The 20,725-nt window shown below is 38.8% G+C and overlaps 1 protein-coding gene across 8 annotated transcripts in view; it reads left to right on the top strand.

Annotated features, from left to right (window-relative positions):
* RGS7 (regulator of G protein signaling 7) overlaps window positions 1–20,725 on the top strand; it is a 171,814-nt gene that overhangs the window by 139,278 nt on the left and 11,811 nt on the right. For all 8 annotated transcript variants that reach the window (XR_015731461.1, XR_004593070.3, XM_034428270.3 and 5 more), the window contains exons 7-15: window positions 348–412; window positions 2,560–2,636; window positions 2,744–2,825; window positions 9,420–9,494; window positions 12,540–12,638; window positions 14,401–14,462; window positions 14,677–14,787; window positions 15,465–15,590; window positions 20,076–20,262. Coding sequence is in view for 6 of the 8 variants with exons in the window: in XM_034428270.3 (XP_034284161.1) it covers window positions 348–412; window positions 2,560–2,636; window positions 2,744–2,825; window positions 9,420–9,494; window positions 12,540–12,638; window positions 14,401–14,462; window positions 14,677–14,787; window positions 15,465–15,590; window positions 20,076–20,262 (884 nt within the window). In the remaining 2 variants the exon portion in view is untranslated. The remainder of the gene's footprint in view (window positions 1–347; window positions 413–2,559; window positions 2,637–2,743; window positions 2,826–9,419; window positions 9,495–12,539; window positions 12,639–14,400; window positions 14,463–14,676; window positions 14,788–15,464; window positions 15,591–20,075; window positions 20,263–20,725) is intronic.

Genomic DNA, 20,725 nt, shown 5'->3' with positions numbered 1-20,725 from the left:
CCAGCAGGTTCTGACAGGTTCTGGAGAACTAGTAGCGGAAATTTTGAGTAGTTTGGAGAACCAGCAAATACCACCTCTGGCTGGCCCCAGAGGGGGGTGGGAATGGAGATTTTACAATATCCTTCCCCCAGGAGTGGGGTGGGAATGGAGATTTTGCAGTATCCTTGCCCTGCCATGCCCACCAAGCCACATCACACCCACCAAGCCACGCCCACAGAACCGGTAGTAAAAAAATTTGGATTTCACCACTGAATGAAACATATATTAAAGCTTTAGGTCTTGATGTCTGGGCTTTGAGATAGTATGCAAGATAGCAAGAACTGATTGATTCTTTTTTGTTGTTCCAGCGGTTTACCTCTGCAAGAGAACAATGCAAAACAAAGCACGGCTTGAGCTAGCAGACTATGAAGCAGTAAGTATCTGGACCCTTTTCTAGAAGTGAGATTTGGAAATTGGGTCACGAGACTTGGAAATTCTGCCAGAAACAAAAGCAAAGTTCCCTTGAAACAATCCCGGTCTTGGGAAAAAAAAAAAGATATTTGGAAGCTTCAACTTGCAGGCAGGCATTGATAATGGAGCTTCAAAAGCACATTGAAAAGAATGACAGAGTCTATGGGATAACATTGTCTTTAAAAAGATTGAAGAGCATCATGGCAAAGATAGAGATCATTTCACTTAAATTGCAGAAGACTTATAGTTGTCCCCATGAAGAGCTCTAAAATGTTCAGAAACATTGGTAACAACCAAGGGTTCCATGTGTATGTGTTACAGAAACCCGCTTTGGCCTATGATGACTCTAACTCAGAAAGCTTCATCGGAGAAAAGCTCAGTCTGAACCCTCTACTTACACTGTTTAAAATGGAGGGTGATTTTCTGTCTTTCCACTGCAAGAATGTAGATTGGGAAGTCAGTGCAATTTTATCAGGCCAACCTGTGTACAGGTTGTATCCTCACTTCAAATAGGGGACAGTGTGTTTTTCTATCCCAAAAGAATGCATTTAGTGCTCAGAGCCTATCTATTTATAGCATGCTGCTGTAGGAGGGGAAAAGTGCATTGATTTGCTATGGAACTGAAGAAAGAGAATTGTTGCATCTTTCTTGGAAATAGACCACTATGTGAACACACACAACTTTTTTTACATAGCAATTTTTAGAACCAGGTCTGATCTGTGGGAGAAAAACCACTATTAACTTATAAAGATTTGTGTTGATCCATTTTTTTGCCTGAGAGCATGGATGTGCAGGATGTATAAACCTGTTGTGACCTAGGCTTCCTGAGTCATTAAAACACACGAGTAGTCCCAAAAACCTCTTTTATTGCAACAGCTGTGAATTACGTTCATTCACAGCTGAGCCCCAATTAGTTGCAAAAAGTCCTTCAGGAGAAGTTCTTCGGGATAATCACCAACCTTTATCTCCCTTGACACTCTACCAAAGACCTACTTGACAAAGCCACACGGATTCCAGAATCAAACAGAGATGCAGACTGGGAACAGAATTAACAATGTTGCTTTCCTGCAAAGTGCCCATGTGCCTTTGCTCCTCTTTTAAGCCTTATGGGAGGGGCCAATCATCTCCAGACCTTACTCCCGAGTCGTCCCTTTTGCCTTAACTGTTCGTGCCTTCTGGCAGCTCTGCGCATGCACGCACTAGAAACAGGCTCCTCCTGTTCCTCTGCCTCTCTGCTGTCTGACTCTGGAAGCTCTGGAGTCTAGGCATCGCTCCCAGATGACCCTGGCCCCATCTCTGCCTCTGACACTGAGCCCTCATCTGGGCCTTCCCCAGACTCCAGGACTGGCCCATGTTCCTCCCCAGCCTCTTCACTGTCTAACTCCGCTGCCAACTCCACAGGCTGCTGGCGGACCACAACAAAACCATATTTCCAATAACAAAAGAAAAAAAGTTCCCATCTCATTTAGGACTGGGGAGAGAAGGCAAAATTTGACAGGTACAAAGGAATGCCTGGGGAATATAGGGTCTATGAACTGAAACATTTCAGTGAACAAATTTTATTTCATTTTATTCTATTTTACATATTTGTGCATTAAATTATATTGTATCTTATCCTATAACTATTGTATTTTACTCTACTCTTATTTTAAATTGTTTGTATGGGATTTTATTGGTGATTTGTGTTTGAACCTTGTGTTTTGATATGGCCTATAGGCTAATCAATAAAGCTACTGTATCTAGGAGAGTGAACAAAGACATAGCTTCTTATTTTTAAAATGATGGGTATATCCATCTAGTTTTCTTTACATCGGCACTGAAATGGATGACTGTTGCCTTCTCTCAGGAGGTATCATCACCTCTCCAGTGTAGTCTACAATTGTGAGGTTTTCTGGTGGTCTCCCATCAAAGTACTAACTACAGTATGTCACACCCTGCTTAGGATTCCAGAATCTTGTCACCTACTCAGGCAAGCCTTATTTGGAATTTTGAAATGTCAGAAGAAAATTGCAATGGCTTGGATCTAAATTACATTTATGTAACGAACATTTCAAATTTTCCAAAGTTCTTCCTACTCAAGAAACTTGCTAATATGTACTGTGTTTTCAGGAAAGCTTGGCCAGGTTGCAACGAGCATTCGCACGGAAGTGGGAATTTATTTTTATGCAAGCAGAAGCACAAGCCAAGTGAGTAGCCACAGACATTTTATTGCTTGATTTGTCATCTGCTGTCTTTTGAGGCATTTCAATTTATCTTTTTTATGTTATTTATTTATCCATCTCATCATCTACAGAGTGGACAAGAAAAGGGACAAGATAGAAAGAAAAATCCTTGATAGCCAGGAGAGAGCATTCTGGGATGTACACCGGCCAGTGGTATGTAAATTAAGACTGTCAGCCCTTACATTCAGAAATGGTTGTGTAGTTAGTGTACAGTTTTGGAGATATATTCTTCCCTCCTTCCCTTCCTCCTCCCTCCCTTTCCTTTCTTCCCTTCCTCTCCCCCTATTGATTGATTATATGACTTAGGTTCAAATTCACAAATGCAGAGGTGCTGGCCCCCAAAAGTTAAAAATGGCTGCACTCTCTCCTAGCCATGGCTGCCACCTGCTCCTTGCGCAGGAGCCATGAGTCTAGGAGGACTTCCAGATTGCACCCCAGGTCTCTCTGGGGCAGTGCCTCTCAATTCAAAACTAGGGATGGAAGAATCTTATCTATGGATGGTTCAACTAATGTAAGTTACCACTGGGCAAAAAAGTTGAGCTATAAAATCAGTGAAATAAAATTAATTTTTTTTTAAAAAAAAATGAAGAAAGGACACAAACACTCACAAATCACTTGCTGATCCCATAAGGTGCATCATGATATCACATGATTTATTTACCTGCATCAGCTGTCAGCCTGTAAATACTCAGGGGTGGAGTTTGTGCTTTTATAGTTTGTGCTTATGTTTTCATAGTTCTAACGCCCCAGTTCGCCATAGATGCCTAGGAAGATGGGAAATATATGGATTAATGTGGGTGTCATAGGATTAATTTAACACTTAATTAAATTCTCTAAGTAAATACCATCTGCATTCCCAACAGGGAGTGCACTTATTATCTATAAGCTTATTTATAATTATTACATCACTGTTTCCAATTTCTTGGCTTGGAACTTGCAATGTTCACAAAACAAGCATATTGCCCACTTGAATTCTTCTTCAGTTCAATTGTAATCTGAAACAAAAAAGAACTCATTCTTCCAACTGTTCCTGGCAATGTTTGCACAATACTGAGTTAAAGACTAAGTGGTATGCTTAATTTTGAACTTGTTGTTTTATAGCTTAGTTTAGGTAACATTATCACTGCCAGTGAGTGTGGCATTTGCCTTCTGTTTATACACAGTAGTTTGACTTGTCAGCTTTAGTGGGAGTGTAGTTTTCTCCTTGCTAGTTCTTTGATTAGGGTGCTGTTTTCCACTTGGCATTCCACTGTTTACCTGGCATTAATTCCCCTTATTTGGGTATTTGGTCACCCTGGTCAGCACTTCTTTACTCTCCTACCATCGGGCAGGAGATATAGAAGCATAACAGTGGTGGGTTGCCCCTGGTTTGGACCAGTTCACAAGAACTGGTAGTAAAACCGATGGGAGGCTCCGCCCACTGACCCGGACATCATCAAAATTGATTTGCGCATGCACAGAAGAGCAGGCACACACGATGCGAACTGGTAGTAAGGGTAAGTAGAGCCCACCCCTGAAGCATAGCCAGTCAAATGAAGAGGCTGAAAAATAGCTTCTATCCGTGGGCGGTCAGACTTCTGAATGCAACATAACACCATAACTATTTAGTAGGATAGACTTGCAGGGCCAGCACAATGTGCAACATGTCTACACTGGTGCAATATAATATAATGTAATGTTATGCACATATATGTATATAGGATTGTATATAGGTTTTTTTTTCTTTCTTTCTTTCACTTATGAGTTATTGAGATGTATTTTGTGTTTGGGGGGCTGCACTAATGGAGGCTCCTCCAATCTCATTGTACACGTGTTGTGCATTGATAATAAAGGTTTGAATTGAATTGAATTGCTGCTGGAGGGGATATGTTCTGGTCTTTTTGTTTCCTCCCTACCTTTTTTGTTATCTCTTTTGAATTGTGTGTAAATAGGGTTTATTTTTGTGTTTCTATTGATGGCTGATTTATCTGAAGGCCAAGATTCCAGGAATTCCTTAGCATTTTTGACTTGGCTTGGTCTAGGATGCTCACACATTCCCAGTTGAAATTGTGGTTGAATCTGTCCATGTGTCATAAGATTAAGAAGTTTTCATCCCATGTTCTGACTGCTAGTTGGTGGGTATGTTATGCTAGTCTGCCTGTCTGGCCTACATAGTGGCTGTTATAACCCTTACACCTTATGTTCATTCCTGTTTTTCTTCTTGGGCTGATGGGTCTTTTGACTTAAAATGTTCTGAAGAGATTTGGTTGGTTTGTGATTTAATTGGTTTGGGAATAGACGTATCTTTTTATAGGGTCTCTGTTACTGAAGAAATGGCAGGAAGAGGGGAGGGAAAGCTATCTTTTGCCTTTCTCTCTATAACTATTGTTACAACAGCTAGAGAAAAGGAAAGAAAATGCTTCATGCTGTGGCTATGGAACACTACAGCATTAGAAAATTAGGAGTGAGTAAAGGGTTTGAGGAAAACATAAACTGCAAGGGCAGGATTCTTTGTCCTCCCAGCAACATTATCTGAACTGTGACAGGTTCCTGGGCTTTTAAAAATAGCTGGCCTGAGAAATACCAGAACTGTTTGTAATTTTGAGGAAATCCTCTTAGTTATTCAAGCTGTATCCTGAATCATGCATTGGAGAGATGGGATTGTCTTGAATGAACTATACTGCATGACCTCCATGTTTACAAACATGTTTCTTTTATTAGATACTATTTCCAATATCAGCGGACTCTAAAAGAGTCCCTCTGGTTGATGCCAGTCATCCTGTTCTGTATTCATATATAAAACTAACGTGCTTATTTAACAGAGTGAGACAGCATCAGTTAAGGAAGATATGCCAATCCTAACAAAATGGAATAGTATAAGTAAAAGATTAAAAAGTAACGGCCTATATATGTTACCTCTCTTTTCAAGTTTTCCATTTTTATAAAAATAACAAGTATGTATGAGAATGACCAGTGACCGTTATATTCAAGGATATGTGTCTATCTATCTGCATATAATTTTTTGTATGGGTGGGAGGTTATTTTTTTTTTTTTAATTTGATTTATATGCCGCCCTTCTCCGGAGACTCAGGGCGGCTTACAGTGCGTTAAGCAATAGCCTTCATACTTTTGTATATTTATACAAAGTCAGCTTATTGCCCCCACAAACTGGGTCCTCATTTAACCTACCTTAGAAAGGATGGAAGGCTGAGTCAACCTTGAGCCTTGGAGAGATTTGAACCAGCAGTAAATTGCAGGCAGCTGTGTTAATAACATGGTGCTTTAAACCACTGTAGTACCAAGGCTCTTATATGTTTCCATGTCAATGTAAGACTTATGAGAGGAAGATATATGTGAATAAGTATGGACATTGTGTCTCTCTGTGTGTATAGCCAAACTAGAAGTGGGGGAGGGGTAGATTGTGCTTGTTGCATTGTACAGGTGGACCTCCACAATTGGGACCAGCAATTTGGTTGCATGTATATTTATTTACTATAAAACTTACAACAATGCTAAAGGAAATGCTAACTTAAAATCATATCATATCATATCCAGACTGTGACATTCTCCCACAGAGTGTCTAAATTTGTTTGCCAAACCTTCCCCTGAGCCCCTGACATATAAAGCAGCAATTGCAACAAGAAGATTTAATTAAATTCAATAAAGTAATTACAAATCCATGCTTGTAAAATGAAAAACAGATGCTTTATGGTTACTGATGGGAGCAGTGGATCAATAGCCCTATATTTATTTGCTATTTGATTATAATATTTAATCATGCAATCATGAAGTTAGCAGGGCCCTTTTAGACCTTCAGGTCTAATATCTTCCTCAATGCCAAAAGTTAAATGAAAGATTCTTAATAGAAAGCCTCTACTTGAACACACCCAATGAAGATAAGTTTCTGGGCAATTGGTTCCACTGTCAGACTGCTCTTACTGTCAGAATTTTTTAAACCTCTTATTCAGTCGGAATCTATTCTGAATTTAAAAGTAGCTAAAATCCATTTTTCCATGTTTTGGATGTAGAACAATGACTCATCTTTACCTTTTTCTCTGTAATGTCACTTGAGATATGCCAAGAATACTATTGTGTGTCTCATCGGTTTTCTGTTCTCAAGGTTAAATATTCCAGTTCTTTCACTCTCCTCAAATAACTTAATTTCTAGTTTCCTGATTAACTTAATCGATCTTCTCTGAACCTCTTCCGATTAGTCTGAATGCTTCTTAAAGTAGGCTGCTAAAAACTAGGCACAAAACTCAAGTTGGCATCTGATCAATGCAGAATAAAATGGAACTATTATTTCTTGTCCTTTGGAAGCTGTTATATGTCTATGTGTGTCCTAAAATTCCACGTACGTTTCTTGCAGCTAGATCATGCTGCTGAAACTTATTTGTTTTGCAGTCAATATTATTCCAAAATTGTTATAAGCACTTCATTACCAAAGTAGGTACCCCAGATGCTACACCTATGCATCTCATTTCTGCATGAAGAGCTTTGCAAGTTTCTTGAATTTCATTCTTTATTTTTACCTATTTCTCTACCCTATGAAGATAATTTTAAATTGTATTTCTGTCTTCTGGGCTGTTTGCGATTTCTTGCTTTTTGTTACCATGCTTACCCACAGGGACAAATTCCATTGCTTGTTTTTCCCCATGGAACGTTGCTTCTTCTGTCATGTTGTAATACTTCCTTTGTCTGTCTGATAAATCTTTATATTCATGACCTGAAGTATGCCCATTTGTTGCTATAGTAATAGTTCTTACTTATTCAAGTACAACTGACACTTTATATTTTCTGCAAACATTTGCCAGAATGTTTCCACACAAGAACATACCATATGGCATGCATAGCTTTGTGATATGTTTTTGTTCTTACCTGAAGTGATAGCCACAGATTCCTTTCCATATGACTTTAGTTTTGCCGGTAGAAGAGAATATATGTGGTTCAGGGTTGAACTACCTATTTGGTAATGAAACATCTGCAAGCAAACAACCAAGCTCAGAGAGCACCAAGGACTCCACAACTTCAGTTTTATGTTATAAAAACCACCAGTAGGAGGTGCCCTACTTCGTCTGGGTTTTTGTTTATTTTTTTGTTCATCTTCTTCTTCCCTTCTTTTTGTTCCCTTCTCAAGTTTTCCACTGAGGGGAAGTTTGAAAGGGATTTCAACTCTTTTGCTGTTGGACCTCTGTTCTCAATTCATTCATCCAGTAAATAAAATGTATTTCTTGTTTTGCCATAGATGAGATAGCTACTTTTAAAGCAAGCATGGAAAAACATTGGGTTTCTATGATATAAGCAGTAATTGATATAGGAATTTTATTTACATTTGGGTGCCATCATGAAGGGTAATTTTATATAGATAAAATTATCTATATAATTTTAAGATGGTATTATGTAATATTGCCTGCTTGCTAGGCTACATGTATGGGGCTAATGGGAAACGAAGTCTAACAACATCTAGAATATTTGTGTGAAGACATCTTGAGTTTATGAGACTATTCACTAGCTGAAACTATTCCAGCAAATTACAGAAGCAAACAAAATATCTTAATTTGGTTGTGGATTAAGAACTGTTCATAATCATTGTGTATACAGGTAGTTCTCAAGTTATGACGACAACTGAGACCAGAATTTCTGTTGTTAAGTATGGGCAGTTGTTAAGCGAATCACACCCAATTTTACTACCTTTTTTTGCCCTGGTTGTTATGTGAATCACTTGCAGTTAAGTTAAAAAAAATGTTTTGTTAAGCAGACCTGGTTTCTGCCATTTTTTTTTTTTAATTTGATTTATATGCCGCCCTTCTCCGGAGACTCAGGGCGGCTTACAATGCGTTAAGCAATAGCCTTCATTCTTTTGTATGTTTTATACAAAGTCAGCTTATTGCCCCCACAAACTGGGTCCTCATTTCACCTACCTTAGAAAGGATGGAAGGCTGAGTCAACCTTGAGCCTTGGAGAGATTCGAACCAGCAGAAATTGCAGGCAGCTGTGTTAATTACAGGGTGCACTAAACCCCTGTACTATCAAGGCCCATTGACTTTGCTTGTCAAAAGTCAACTGGGAAGGTCACAAAGGGCAGTCAAATGAAGCATCCAAATTTTGATCACATGAACATGGACATACTGTGATGGTTGTAAGTGCAAATACTGGTTGTAAGTCATTTTTGCCAGTGCCATTTTGAATGGTCACTAAATGAATAGTTGTAAGTCAAGGACCAATTTTAATGATAGTTATAGACCCGTAATGGTGAACCTATGGCACGCGTGCCAGAAGTGGCACGCAACGCCCTCTCTGTGGGCACGCGAGCTGTTACCCCAGCTCAGTTCTGCCATGCATGCGCGCATGCCTCCCACCAGCCAGCTGGCCTTTGGGTCTCTGTTGTGCATGCGTAGGGGGAGGGGCGCATGTGGGGGTCGCATGTGCATGCGTGGGAGGTGTGGGGGGGTCACATGCACATGCACAGGGTGGCGGGGCACATGAAGGGGGCACACATGTACGGGAGTGGGGCACATGGGGTGGCAGGATGCATGTGGGGGTAATGTGCACATTTCATTTGGGGGATTCAGGCGCGTGCTTTGGGTACTCAGTCCAGGAAACTTTAGCCATCACTGTTATAGACTATTAAAACCCTTTGTTCAATAGAGTCAATTGTAATGTGTATACATTTTTTACAATAACACAGAGGAAAAATGTTGAATTTGAACTTTTTAAAATTCAAATGCTAACGTAAAGCAATCACATGTATCTTCATTATGTTTTTAGCCTGGATGTGTAAATACGACTGAAGTTGATATTAAAAAGTCTTCAAGAATGAGAAATCCTCACAAAACAAGAAAGGTATGTTCTTATCTTTAGTAATTATTATATATAAGCATATTTTGCTTTCCCTTATAGTGAAGAAATCCATTATAATAATTCTGGGTATATACATTGATAGAAAATTCTTTAAAAAATGAAAACAGATTTGGATTTATTCTAGACACAAGTATTTTTTTTTCTCAATGGAATGAATGCTTAGATTTTTTTTATGTTTAGAAAAAATATTCTCCAGCCCTTTGCCAATTCTTCATTCTGATTTAGCAAGCTCAACCCTTTTGCAAATAGCATAAACTACTCTGGATCGTCTCAGTAGGAGCCATCCTGTGCACTTCTTCTGTGACAGCAGATGCAACATTGGTACATGACCTTTCAATAAATGGTTTCTGCACTCATGACTCAACTCTCACCTCTATCCTGTTCATCAAGAACAGACCTATTTAATCATGGATGTCACCATCGTGAACATCTGCTGTAAACTCAGGAATTGCAAGTCCTGATATGGCTAGTAACTGGTTGGTCAGCATTGATATTTCTAGTCATGGTGTTCATGAAATTTTTCTGGCAATAGTAATTATATATCTGAAACAAATATAGCAGGTGTGAGTTCCAGCAATATGGCTACATAACTGCAACAGAGGAACTGGCCCTTGATTTAGTCTCTGAAGGAAAAGTAATCATCCTTTTTAAAACAAAATTAGAAAATGCAATGATATAGAGAGATTCCCAGTCCTGACTACAAAACTATCCAACGTGAGAATGAAAAAGATATTAGAATTAAAACTGCATATTTGTTATACTGGATTAGGATTTCACTGTATTGTACATTTTTTGAATGAAATAAAATGGCAATCCAAAATGCAATGTGGTTCAGTTAAAATATTAGTGTTTAAGCCAATAATCAGCTTTGTTACAGTAGGTTATAATGACATTTTGGCTGCTGTATATGTAAAAGAGCGATGCCAAGAATTAGTCACATCTCAAATGTTTGGCATATCCTGAAGATGTGTACAAATAATAGGCCATCACAGCATTTGTAACTTTTTTTAAAAAATAAGCCCACAAGCACAACAGCTGTTTCTGGATCTCTAGATAGATAGAAACAGCCCCACACTAACCATCAACCTCTTCCTTATTGATGTAAGTAATGTTATAAAAGGCACAAAAAAGGAATAAGAAACAGTAAGCCAGACAACTTTAAGATGTGAGATAGGGAAACGGGGTTCCCGTAAATCTGTTAATACCAATACCATCCACTATACCTTTCTAACCCTGCAAACTATACTTCTTTCCCTTACATTCATCTCTTACTTTATGCAAGAGGAATTTATACATTGCTTTTGTTCTTTGAACTTCTACTCTCTTTCTGTCTCAAGACTTCATCCAACTCTGACTTTCTCAGTCTTCCACTTTATTCAATCCATTCACACTATCTTTAAACATTTGTTTATGGTTCTATACACATTCATTCTCTGTATGATCAAACATACTTCTTGATTTTTGATCATTTACATTTTTTGTTCAATTGGAATTCATTTAAGTCTCATTAATTCGTCAACCCATCTCTTGTTGTTTTTCCCCCCCACACCCCATTCAACTTACTTTTATCAATCAATCAAATCTTTATTCATAGACCAACAAATAAAACACTAGAGTGTTCACTTTTCCATTTCATCATTCTACCAATAATTAATGTTAATATAATTCTCACATAGTAGCTCCTTGTAATAGACTTCTTTTTTCCAATAAAGGAGAATGTTTGTAGCTCAAGGTTGAAATGAGGGGTCTCTGAGCTTGGTTGTTTACTTGCAGATGTTTCATTATCCAAACTAGGTAACATCATGAGTGAAAGTGCCCTTGGCCACACTTCTACCAATTACTTCAGCAGAGATGAGAGTACGAGAAGGCCTCAAGTCACCAGCCCCCTTCTTCAGGGGAAGCACAACCCTATTCAGAGTAATGCAGGGCCAATGTTTTTGAATTATCTAGTTCTTTACTGATAAAGAGCAACTCTGTCCAGGGTTTGTTTTGCCTCATCTGATGTGGGCATTTAGGACTTCTAACACTATTTCTGATTTGGTCCAAGGTAGCAATGTACACCTGAATTTCATTCACATATTTTTTATCAGGTCTTCCTGATCTACCAGTTGTGTCCCTTTCTGGACTGGGACTCCTTGCGCCGGTCACTCACGCCCTCGTCACCTCCCATCTGGACTACTGTAATGCTCTCTACATGGGGCTCCCCTTGAAGAGCACCCGGAGGCTCCAACTGGTCCAGAATGCAGCCGCGCGGGTGATTATGGGAACGACTCGACGCTCCCATGTAACACCGCTCCTGTGTGAGCTGCACTGACTCCCGGTGGTCTTCCGGGTGCAATTCAAGGTGTTGGTCACCACCTTTAAAGCGCTCCATGGCTTCGGACCTGGGTACTTACGAGACCACCTTCTGCCACCGATAGCCTCCCATCAACCAGTATGCTCCCACAGAGAGGGACTCCTCAGGGTGCCGTCGGTCAAACAATGTCGATTGGCAACCCCCAGGGGGAGAGCCTTCTCTGTGGGGGCACCTGCCCTCTGGAATGAGCTGCCCCAGGAGATTCGTAGGATTCCCGACCTTCGTACCTTTCGCCGCGCCCTCAAAACACTATTGTTTCACCAAGCAGGGCTGGCCTACTGCTATTTTAATGGGTTGTCTTTATTTTAGCTTTTTCGGCCAAATTATTTAATATTTTTAATTCATCTTTTAACTTTTATATTGTTGTGGGTTTTATCTCTGGCTGTACACTGCCCTGAGTCCTCTGGGAGAAGGGCGGTATAAAAATTTAATAAAACAAACAAACAAATAAATAAATATTGATAAGACCTCACCCCAGTCTGACATTTGACTTCTTTCAGTGATTTCATGTAGATGTTGAACAATATAGAGAAGAGCTCTGAGCCTTCTGGAACCCCTCATGGCGGTACCCATGGACTTAAATGCTTCGCCTCATGACCACTGATGGAACTGCATAGGGATAGCAAAACTCTGTTGTTGTATTAACATCTCTCTTCTACTTTTATATGCAGTCTGTTTATGGATTACAGAATGATATTCGAAGTCATAGTCCAACACATACACCAGTGCCAGAAACAAAAGCTCCAACAGAAGAGCAATTGTGTCAAGAGGTTTGTGAGACTATATTTATTTGATTTACTCACCCGTGTAACAAAACAAAACGCTGAACTTAATTGCATTCTGAAAAATCAAAATATAAAACACATTATGTATTACTTTAAAGGAATGTCTGGAATATTTTGAAAATGTCAGAACTGAATGAAATGCTCCATTCTGTCAGAATATATGGCAGTCCAGATCCATAATGGCTAACCCCAGAGGGCTCCCAGGCTCTCAGTCTGATGTTGCTCTATGCAGATAGCAGAGGAGTCTTGGCTGAGAGTGTTGGAAGCATAGATGGGAAAACATAGATGGGAGAGAAAAGGAATGTCCATCTGGGAATAGCATTGTTTTCAGGGTTTGATTCACAACACACTTAAATATAATACAAGGTGCCATATTTTTACCACCATCACCAGTTGCTTCCATTTCATGCATTTTTCTAAAAACATTAAAGGTTATAATTTTGATCTATTATGTTCTCTAGATTTCAGAGGTTGATAGAGGTAGCTCTCTGTGTGTGTGTGTGTGTGTGTGTGTGAGTGAGTGTCTGCATGCGCAGGTGCTTGTATGTGTCTTTTAACACAAACACACACAGAGCTCTTTCTCTCATCTATCTACCTGTCTACCTGTCTACCTGTCTGTCTGTCTGTCTGTCTGTCTATCTATCATCTATCATCTATCATCTATCTTCATCTATCATCATCATTAGCTAGCCAGCTAACATCTAGCTATCTATTGCATTTCAAGAATCAATCCCTAGGAAATAATCCTATTCTCTAATAGATAGTAACAGCTCTTAGGCTTATATACTGCTCCATTGTGCTTTACAGCACTCTCTGGGTGGTTTATAATGTCAGCATATTTTCCCCAACAGTCTGGGATTTTAGCAGCTTCAGAGGGATGGAAGGCTGAGTCAATCTTGAGCCACGTCAGGATCGAACAATCCTGGAATGTAACCACAGTGCCACCAGGGCTCTGTATATAGATACTTCTAGTTCCAATCTGTGCTTCCATCATTTATTTCAGCCTCTCTCATACTTGGCATAGCGGTCCTAACTTCAAGGTATGTGGTTGGAGAGGACTCTGGATGAGGTGAAACTGCAATTCCTGCCAGCCACAAGGATTCTAGGTGCCCCAATTATTCTCATGGAACAATCCGTAGGCCAATGAACCATACATGTTTGATTGCAAACCCAATATTTCAATAGTTTTCCATGAGCTACAAAGTAATGTGGACTGTTAATTGTATTTTAGGGTATGATCAACTGTACTTAGATACTTGAACTTCTGAGTTATTTTTATGCTCAGACTTGCTTTGAATCCTGATTTTAATAAATATTATGGAACACATCTGTATGTATGACTACAGGGGTAGTGAAAGTGGGGTTGTTCTCTTAGATTGATGATAATCTAATTATTCAAAACGAAACATATTTGTATCATAAATACAGAATAATTACCCAAAACTACATGCATTTTGTATCCTTTTTGTTTTAATGGCTATGGATCTGCAAAAATCCACATCCTTTTAGATTTAATGGCAAAAGTCCTTTCAATATTACTGACCCCGACTGCACTGTTATGAGATCTTTCCTTGAGCCAGATTGTGCTTTCTCTTGACTTAATTTATAAACAGATCAATGCATACGGTCTCATGGTTTAGCATGAGTTCATATAAAATGCTTCATTTTCCTTAGGCCAAATTTATCTCTGTTTACTCCAAACCTTAGACTGCTTTCATCAGTTTTTCTGTTTTTTTGCCCTTTGTAGATAAAATATTGGCAAATGCAGCTAGACAAACACCGGTTAAAAATGTCAAAAGTTGCAGAAAGGTATGTATATTACCATGAATTTGATTAAAGTAAAAAAGCTGCCATTTTCTGTAGTCACGAAAAAAAAATGGGAGGGGAAGGGGGGCAATTATTAAACGAATGATTCCAACATAACTGAAAAAAATGTATTTAATTGGGACCTTCCTTTGTAAAATTCTCAACACTCTTTGTAATAAAAGCATTGTAAAAATGTTAACTGATTGTGTTTTTCTAGTCTATTAACTTACACCGAGCAGTATGTGGAATATGACCCTTTCCTGCAGCCATCTGATCCCTCTAATCCTTGGCTGTCAGATGATGCTACTTTCTGGGAAACAGAAATAAGGTATGTTGGGGGTAAATTTTGTCTTTTTTTTTTTTCAAATAAATAACAGATATTCAGCAGCATTAGTTTAAAAAAATCAGATTGCAAGAAAGAAGGAGAAATAATATTTTTCACAATGTTCCGCCATTAAAGGTTTTCCTTAGTAAAGAACAATCAAGGATTACAGCAGGGACCCAGTTTTTATGTTTCTAAATTCCCTTTTGTCTGTGTTATCAAGCAGTGCTCTCTCCCTAGGATTAGTTGCTAGTGTGAAGCAAGGAAAAAAACACACACAGATAGGCTGGAGGAATTGCACCATGCCGAAAATAGTACAGTTTCCATATAACCATCCGTGTGAATGTGCTAACAACAGAGGCCTAATAATAGTGGAACCAAATACACTAATAGGATTATTTTTCTTGGCCAAAATGCTGAACCGAACTGATGCTATATAGGAGATTAACATTCTTTGAACTTTAGCATGGAAAAAAAAGCTTTAGTTATCTGCCTGTACCATAGCTGTAGTGCGGTACATATTTACTGCAATTAAAGAAATATACAGTTGAAGTAGCCCCTTATGTGATTAGGTTACTTTGCATGGCCCACACCCTTCTTCTCCCAATAGCAAGGCAGATACATAGCCAATCGAGCTATTTCAACAAGTCTGAGGGATTGTTGGTTTGTTTGTTTCCTTTCAGCAAAGAGCCACATCAGCAAAGAGTAAAGCGATGGGGTTTTCGCATGGATGAAGCTCTGAAAGACCCGGTGGGAAGAGAACAGTTCCTCAAATTCCTGGAGTCTGAATTTAGTTCAGAGAATTTAAGGTTAGGTTTTCCCTTCACTCATTGATATCTGGGCTGTCTAAGGAAATAGTATAACTGGGATGAATCTGTTATTTCTCCTCAATGTGCTCAGCAGAGCCCACTTTCCCCACCCATGGGAGTTTTTAAATGAGGCAACAGCAGGAGTCCAATTTCACATCTGGCCTAGCTTATACAATCCTTCTGGGAGGACCTGAGTGATGTTTCCACTTCTCTTTTCCTGGTTAGGAGAGTATAACCAGTAAGTAATCTGTCAGAGGGGAATTGTTGAGCCTTCCTGAGAATATGTATTATTTTGCCAGTGATCATTACCATCATGTTAATAATCTCTGCTGCATAATTATTATTTCTTTCTGAAGCTTAGAACAGGAGAAATAAAAGAAGATGTATTTAAGAACAATGTTTCTACCTGCTTTGTGAAGCCAATTTTCTTTCTACTCCCTGTTTAAAAGGAATTTACTCATTCTAGAGAAAAGTTAAGTATAGGGCAGGGGTCAGCAAACTGCGGCTCTGGAGCCGCATGTGGCTCTTTCACCCCTCTGCGGCGGCTCCCTGTCACTCAAAATATACATTACAACCGCCAATGTGCGACACCCGCCGGCACGCAATTTATTGAGCTTTTCAACCCCTGGTAGGCCAACCATGGATAAATCCAAGAAAAGAAAAGTTTCAGAAGAAAACAGAATGTTTAATTCAACTACATATGCTAGTTTTGTGGCCGCTCAAGAAATAGTCAGGCACAGGAAGGGTTTTATGGCTCCCGGTGTTTTCTTTTCTTTTCTTTTCTTTTTTTGGTAATTTTTTTTTAAGACAAGCAAACATTTAATACATCAATCCTCCCTTCCCTGTGACGCCTTGGTGTTCTTTTCTGTTTTACTTTCATTCCTATAATATTTCTTGTGGCTTGGGTTCTTCATTATCTTTTGGTAATGCTTCTTGCAATGTCATGTCTTTTTCAAGATAAATTTATCTTCCTCTGCCCTTTTGTCCTTAGGTTATTGTCTATTTTCTAATTGTTCCTTGTCCTCTAGGCATGACAGCTCTTTATCCAAATCCAAAACAGCATATTTATTGAAAAATAAGAAGATGCATGAGTCACTTGCCATTTCTTTGTGCAGCAACAATTCCTCTATTTTGAGTTGTTTGCAGCATCTGTTGTTCATCTGAGACTCAGACCTCTTCTTCTGATGCTTCTTTGACTTGTTCTTACTCTTGGCCTCAACTTTGTTGTTATTTTTCATTATTATTTGCATTGTCCATTTTCATTCCAATATGTGATTACCGCCTATGTAACTCATAGGAGAAAGAACATAGAACAATAGAATTGGGAGGGACCTTGGAGGTCTTCTAGTCCACACCCTATGCTTGGGCAGGAGACCCTATATCATTTCAGTTAAATGATTGTCCAATCTCTTGTTGAAAGCCTCCAGTGATGGAGCATCCACAACTTCTGAAGGCAAGTTGTTCCATTGATTGCTCTCACTGTTAGGAAATGTCTTCTTAGTTCTAGGTTTCTTTTCTCCTTGATTAGTTTCCATCGACTGCTACTCGACTTGCTTTTTGGTACTTTGAAAAATAGTCTGACCCCCTCGTCTTTGTAGGAGCCTTTCAAATATTGGAACTCTGCTATTATGTCTCCCCAGTCCGTCTTTTCATTAGACTAGACATACCCAATTCCTGTAACTGTTCTTTGTACGTTTTAGTCTCCAGCCCCTAATCATTCTTGTTTGCTCTTCTCTGCAGAAAAATAAATAAACATTGATTTTCTTGCCACAATATGCTCTGAAATCAGGCAGGCATGGCAAAAACCATAGGAAGCTTAGAAGTGGTACCCTTAAGTATCTGTTTCCTGTCTTCCTTCTTTCTTATAATTTTGATGGATGCTGGGTGCAGGTTCATATATGATGAAATGCAGCTCCCATATCTTCACTGTTATCTTACAATGTCCTACAATGTTAGGACTCAATTCCATTGCATGAACGATCACTACTGCTGAATTTTTCTTGGTATCATTTTTTGTTAGGCATGAATTTTATTTATAGGTAGGTATCTATTTCTTAAAATGTAAAATCAAAAAAGGCAAAACCTGTCCCACACACCTGATAATTTCTCTTAGCACAGCATTGCTGAAACCATAGATGGTGTTTGTAGCCTTCTTGCCTTCCCGACTGGGAGTACCATAAATTGTGATCTTATTGAAAGGCCAGCTGGATGAAGATGCAAGAGATCCTTCGCTTGATGAATACTCCATGTTAGAATGGCTAACTGGAGAGTCAAAGAGAGAGCAGAGGCCTCCACTGAATATTGTTACTGACATATCCTTGTGAGCTGAGGAGGTTATTTAAGGTTGATTACATGAAAGAAATTGTTCTTTGGTGTGAACTATCCTGTTACATACTTTAAATAGATATTTAAATATTGACTTGTTTATACTGTGATTTTCTGCACAGTTTTCTGCACAAGAGTAATTATATTCTTCTAAACCAAACTGTCAGTTACTTGATCCAAAGAATTTTAATCCAGTGACATATTCCTTACAGTCAGTGCATTGGCTTAGTGCAGGGTTCAGCAACCCGTGGCTCTGGAGCCGCATGTGGCTCTTTCATCCCTCTGCTGCAGCTCCCTGTTGCTGGTTGGCTCCACAATTGATAGGGCTTTTGGTTAGGACAGGCAGAGGAAAAAGGACGCCGTGCTAGGAGGAGACTCTATGGTGTGGGAACCAGACTTCTGGTCGGCTCTAGAATTGAGCGGGGGCTTCCAGTTAAGACCTTTGTAACTCTTTGAGTGTTTAAGGTTGCCGACCCCTGGTTTGGTGGAATAAGCAAGAGGGCAAGCTTTATTTTTCATTGCTTCTTCTACTCTCCGAAGTGTTGAAGATTATTTGGACGGGGTGGGCAACCATGACCTGTGGACTTCAATTCCCAGAATTCCTGAGCCAGTTATGAGGTCCACAGGTCATAAAGTTGCCATAGTTGCTCACTCTTGGGTTAGAGTGTTAAAGGTATAAATCCAGGCACATTGATTCTTAGCACTTGATGTCCTACTAACCACAGATAGTCAAGGATTTAATTCTTCTTCCTCCCCCTCCCCCTCCTTTCCTCCTTGTCCTCGTTATCATCGTCCTCCTCCTCCTTCATCTTCTTCCCACAAGTGCAGGGTCTGCTTTTTTCAGATCAGCCCTAAGGTTGCAACAGGAATTAGCCAACTGGCTTGTCAACTAAGCCTGACATCAAGAGAAAGTATGACTGCCATTATCCCAATGGCTTTTGTGCATAAGGCAGGACTAGAATGCATAGTTTCCTGGTTTCTAGCCTGGTGCTTTAACCACTACATCAAACTGGATCTCATCTTACATGTAGAATGTAGGGTGTACTGATCTAGAGATTAAAATGACATCTACCACAGAAGACTGCAAAAGACCAAAGGGATGATGAAAATTGAGCACACTGCCTTCCATGAGTAGAGATATTCAACAAGGAAAGAAGGCAAACCCATCCCTAGATAGAATCTACTTGTTCCCATCTGACTCTATGTTTCATATATCTTTTCTTGGCCTATCAAATTAGAATCCTAAAGAAAACTCTTTAGAGAGGATTTTTTTCAAATCAAACACAGTATCTCTCTTATATTGATATATTCTATGTTTAAGTGTTGATTAACTGTGGATTTAATTAAAACCATGGCTATTTATAATGCCACAATGATTATAATACTATAATTTATCCATTTTTATATTACATATTGTCATGTCTCTTAGTTTTAAAGTATGATTATAGATTACTGAAAGGAGTCACTGAATACAAAATGAGCCAATGTTGCTCATATCTATAGTTCCCATATCTATAACCATAGCACTGATAGATTCTGGTGTTTTGGTCAAAACCAACATGTGCCACCATGATGCACATATAAAAGGGGCAGAGCTTTAATCACAACAATGCAGCTTTTTTTTAATCATTTATCCATTTCTCTTGAATTGTCTCTGTCCACAAGATATGCCTAATAAATAAAATAACAGTGCCTTAAATACAGTTGCCCTGACATTGGAGATGCATGTTCAGTGGCTTTGAACTCCCAACTACAGTAAGATAGTTGCAGACATTAGTCGCTGCAAATTCTGACATGTCTATACAAAATTTACTAGCTCCTTACTCTGAAGTTATTTATCTATCGACTTTTTCAGAAAAAAAAATACTTTAAACATGTATTTAAGTTAATATTTGGAGTTATTTTTGAAACATCTCAAAAGTAATGTGAACACTTTAGGAGAAGAACTATGAATGGGGGGGAAAAAAACCACACCAGAAATATGCATGAGAAATGGATTCATCTACCTCACATTAAAGTGAAATGAGACCCCAGAGAGATGATGCAACGTTCTCAGGCTTCTACATGTATTTTTAAAGGGGTATTTTAAAAATCAAACCAACCTTTCAAGATGATTCAGTATCCAGTCCATTACTGCTGTTTGCCCATTTACTTATACAGGTTCTGGTTAGCAGTAGAAGATCTGAAGAAGAGACCCATCCGTGAGGTTCCTGTTAGAGTACAGGAAATCTGGCAAGAATTCCTTGCCCCTGGAGCACCAAGTGCCATTAATCTAGACTCAAAAAGTTATGACAAAACCACACAGAATGTGAAGGAAGCAGGGCGATATACATTTGTCGATGCTCAGGTTGGTATAACTATTTTCACAGATATGTACCAGTGATGTCTTGATGGAGAAATAGAGCTGTGAAAAACTGTTTCCGACTTTACCATTCCTTTTCTAATATATTCTAGATCTGTATTTAACAAAGAGCGCTATATGTATGCAATATGCTAGAAATTCAGCTTAAATTCTGTTTTAATAACTTGCCCACTAATTAAAAATAGGCTTGTGCCAATAAATCCTAGATATAATTTCCCTGAATCAACAAATTTTTGTCTAATAATAAAGTTTCTTAATAAGCATATAATGTACTGTGGTTTATAGGCTAACCAAGTTCATTTACATTCTAAAAATAACATTCTAGTATATTGCATACATATTGCTATATGTATGTAATATGCTAGAAATTCAGCTTAAATTCTACTTTAATAACTTGCCCACTAATTAAAAATAGGCTTGTGCCAATAAATCCTAGATATAATTTCCC

Source organism: Pantherophis guttatus, chromosome 1 (assembly GCF_059756535.1).
Source record: "Pantherophis guttatus breed Tessera chromosome 1, ASM5975653v1, whole genome shotgun sequence".
Taxonomy (NCBI): domain Eukaryota; kingdom Metazoa; phylum Chordata; class Lepidosauria; order Squamata; family Colubridae; genus Pantherophis; species Pantherophis guttatus.
This window is presented reverse-complemented; position numbering and strand designations above follow the sequence as displayed.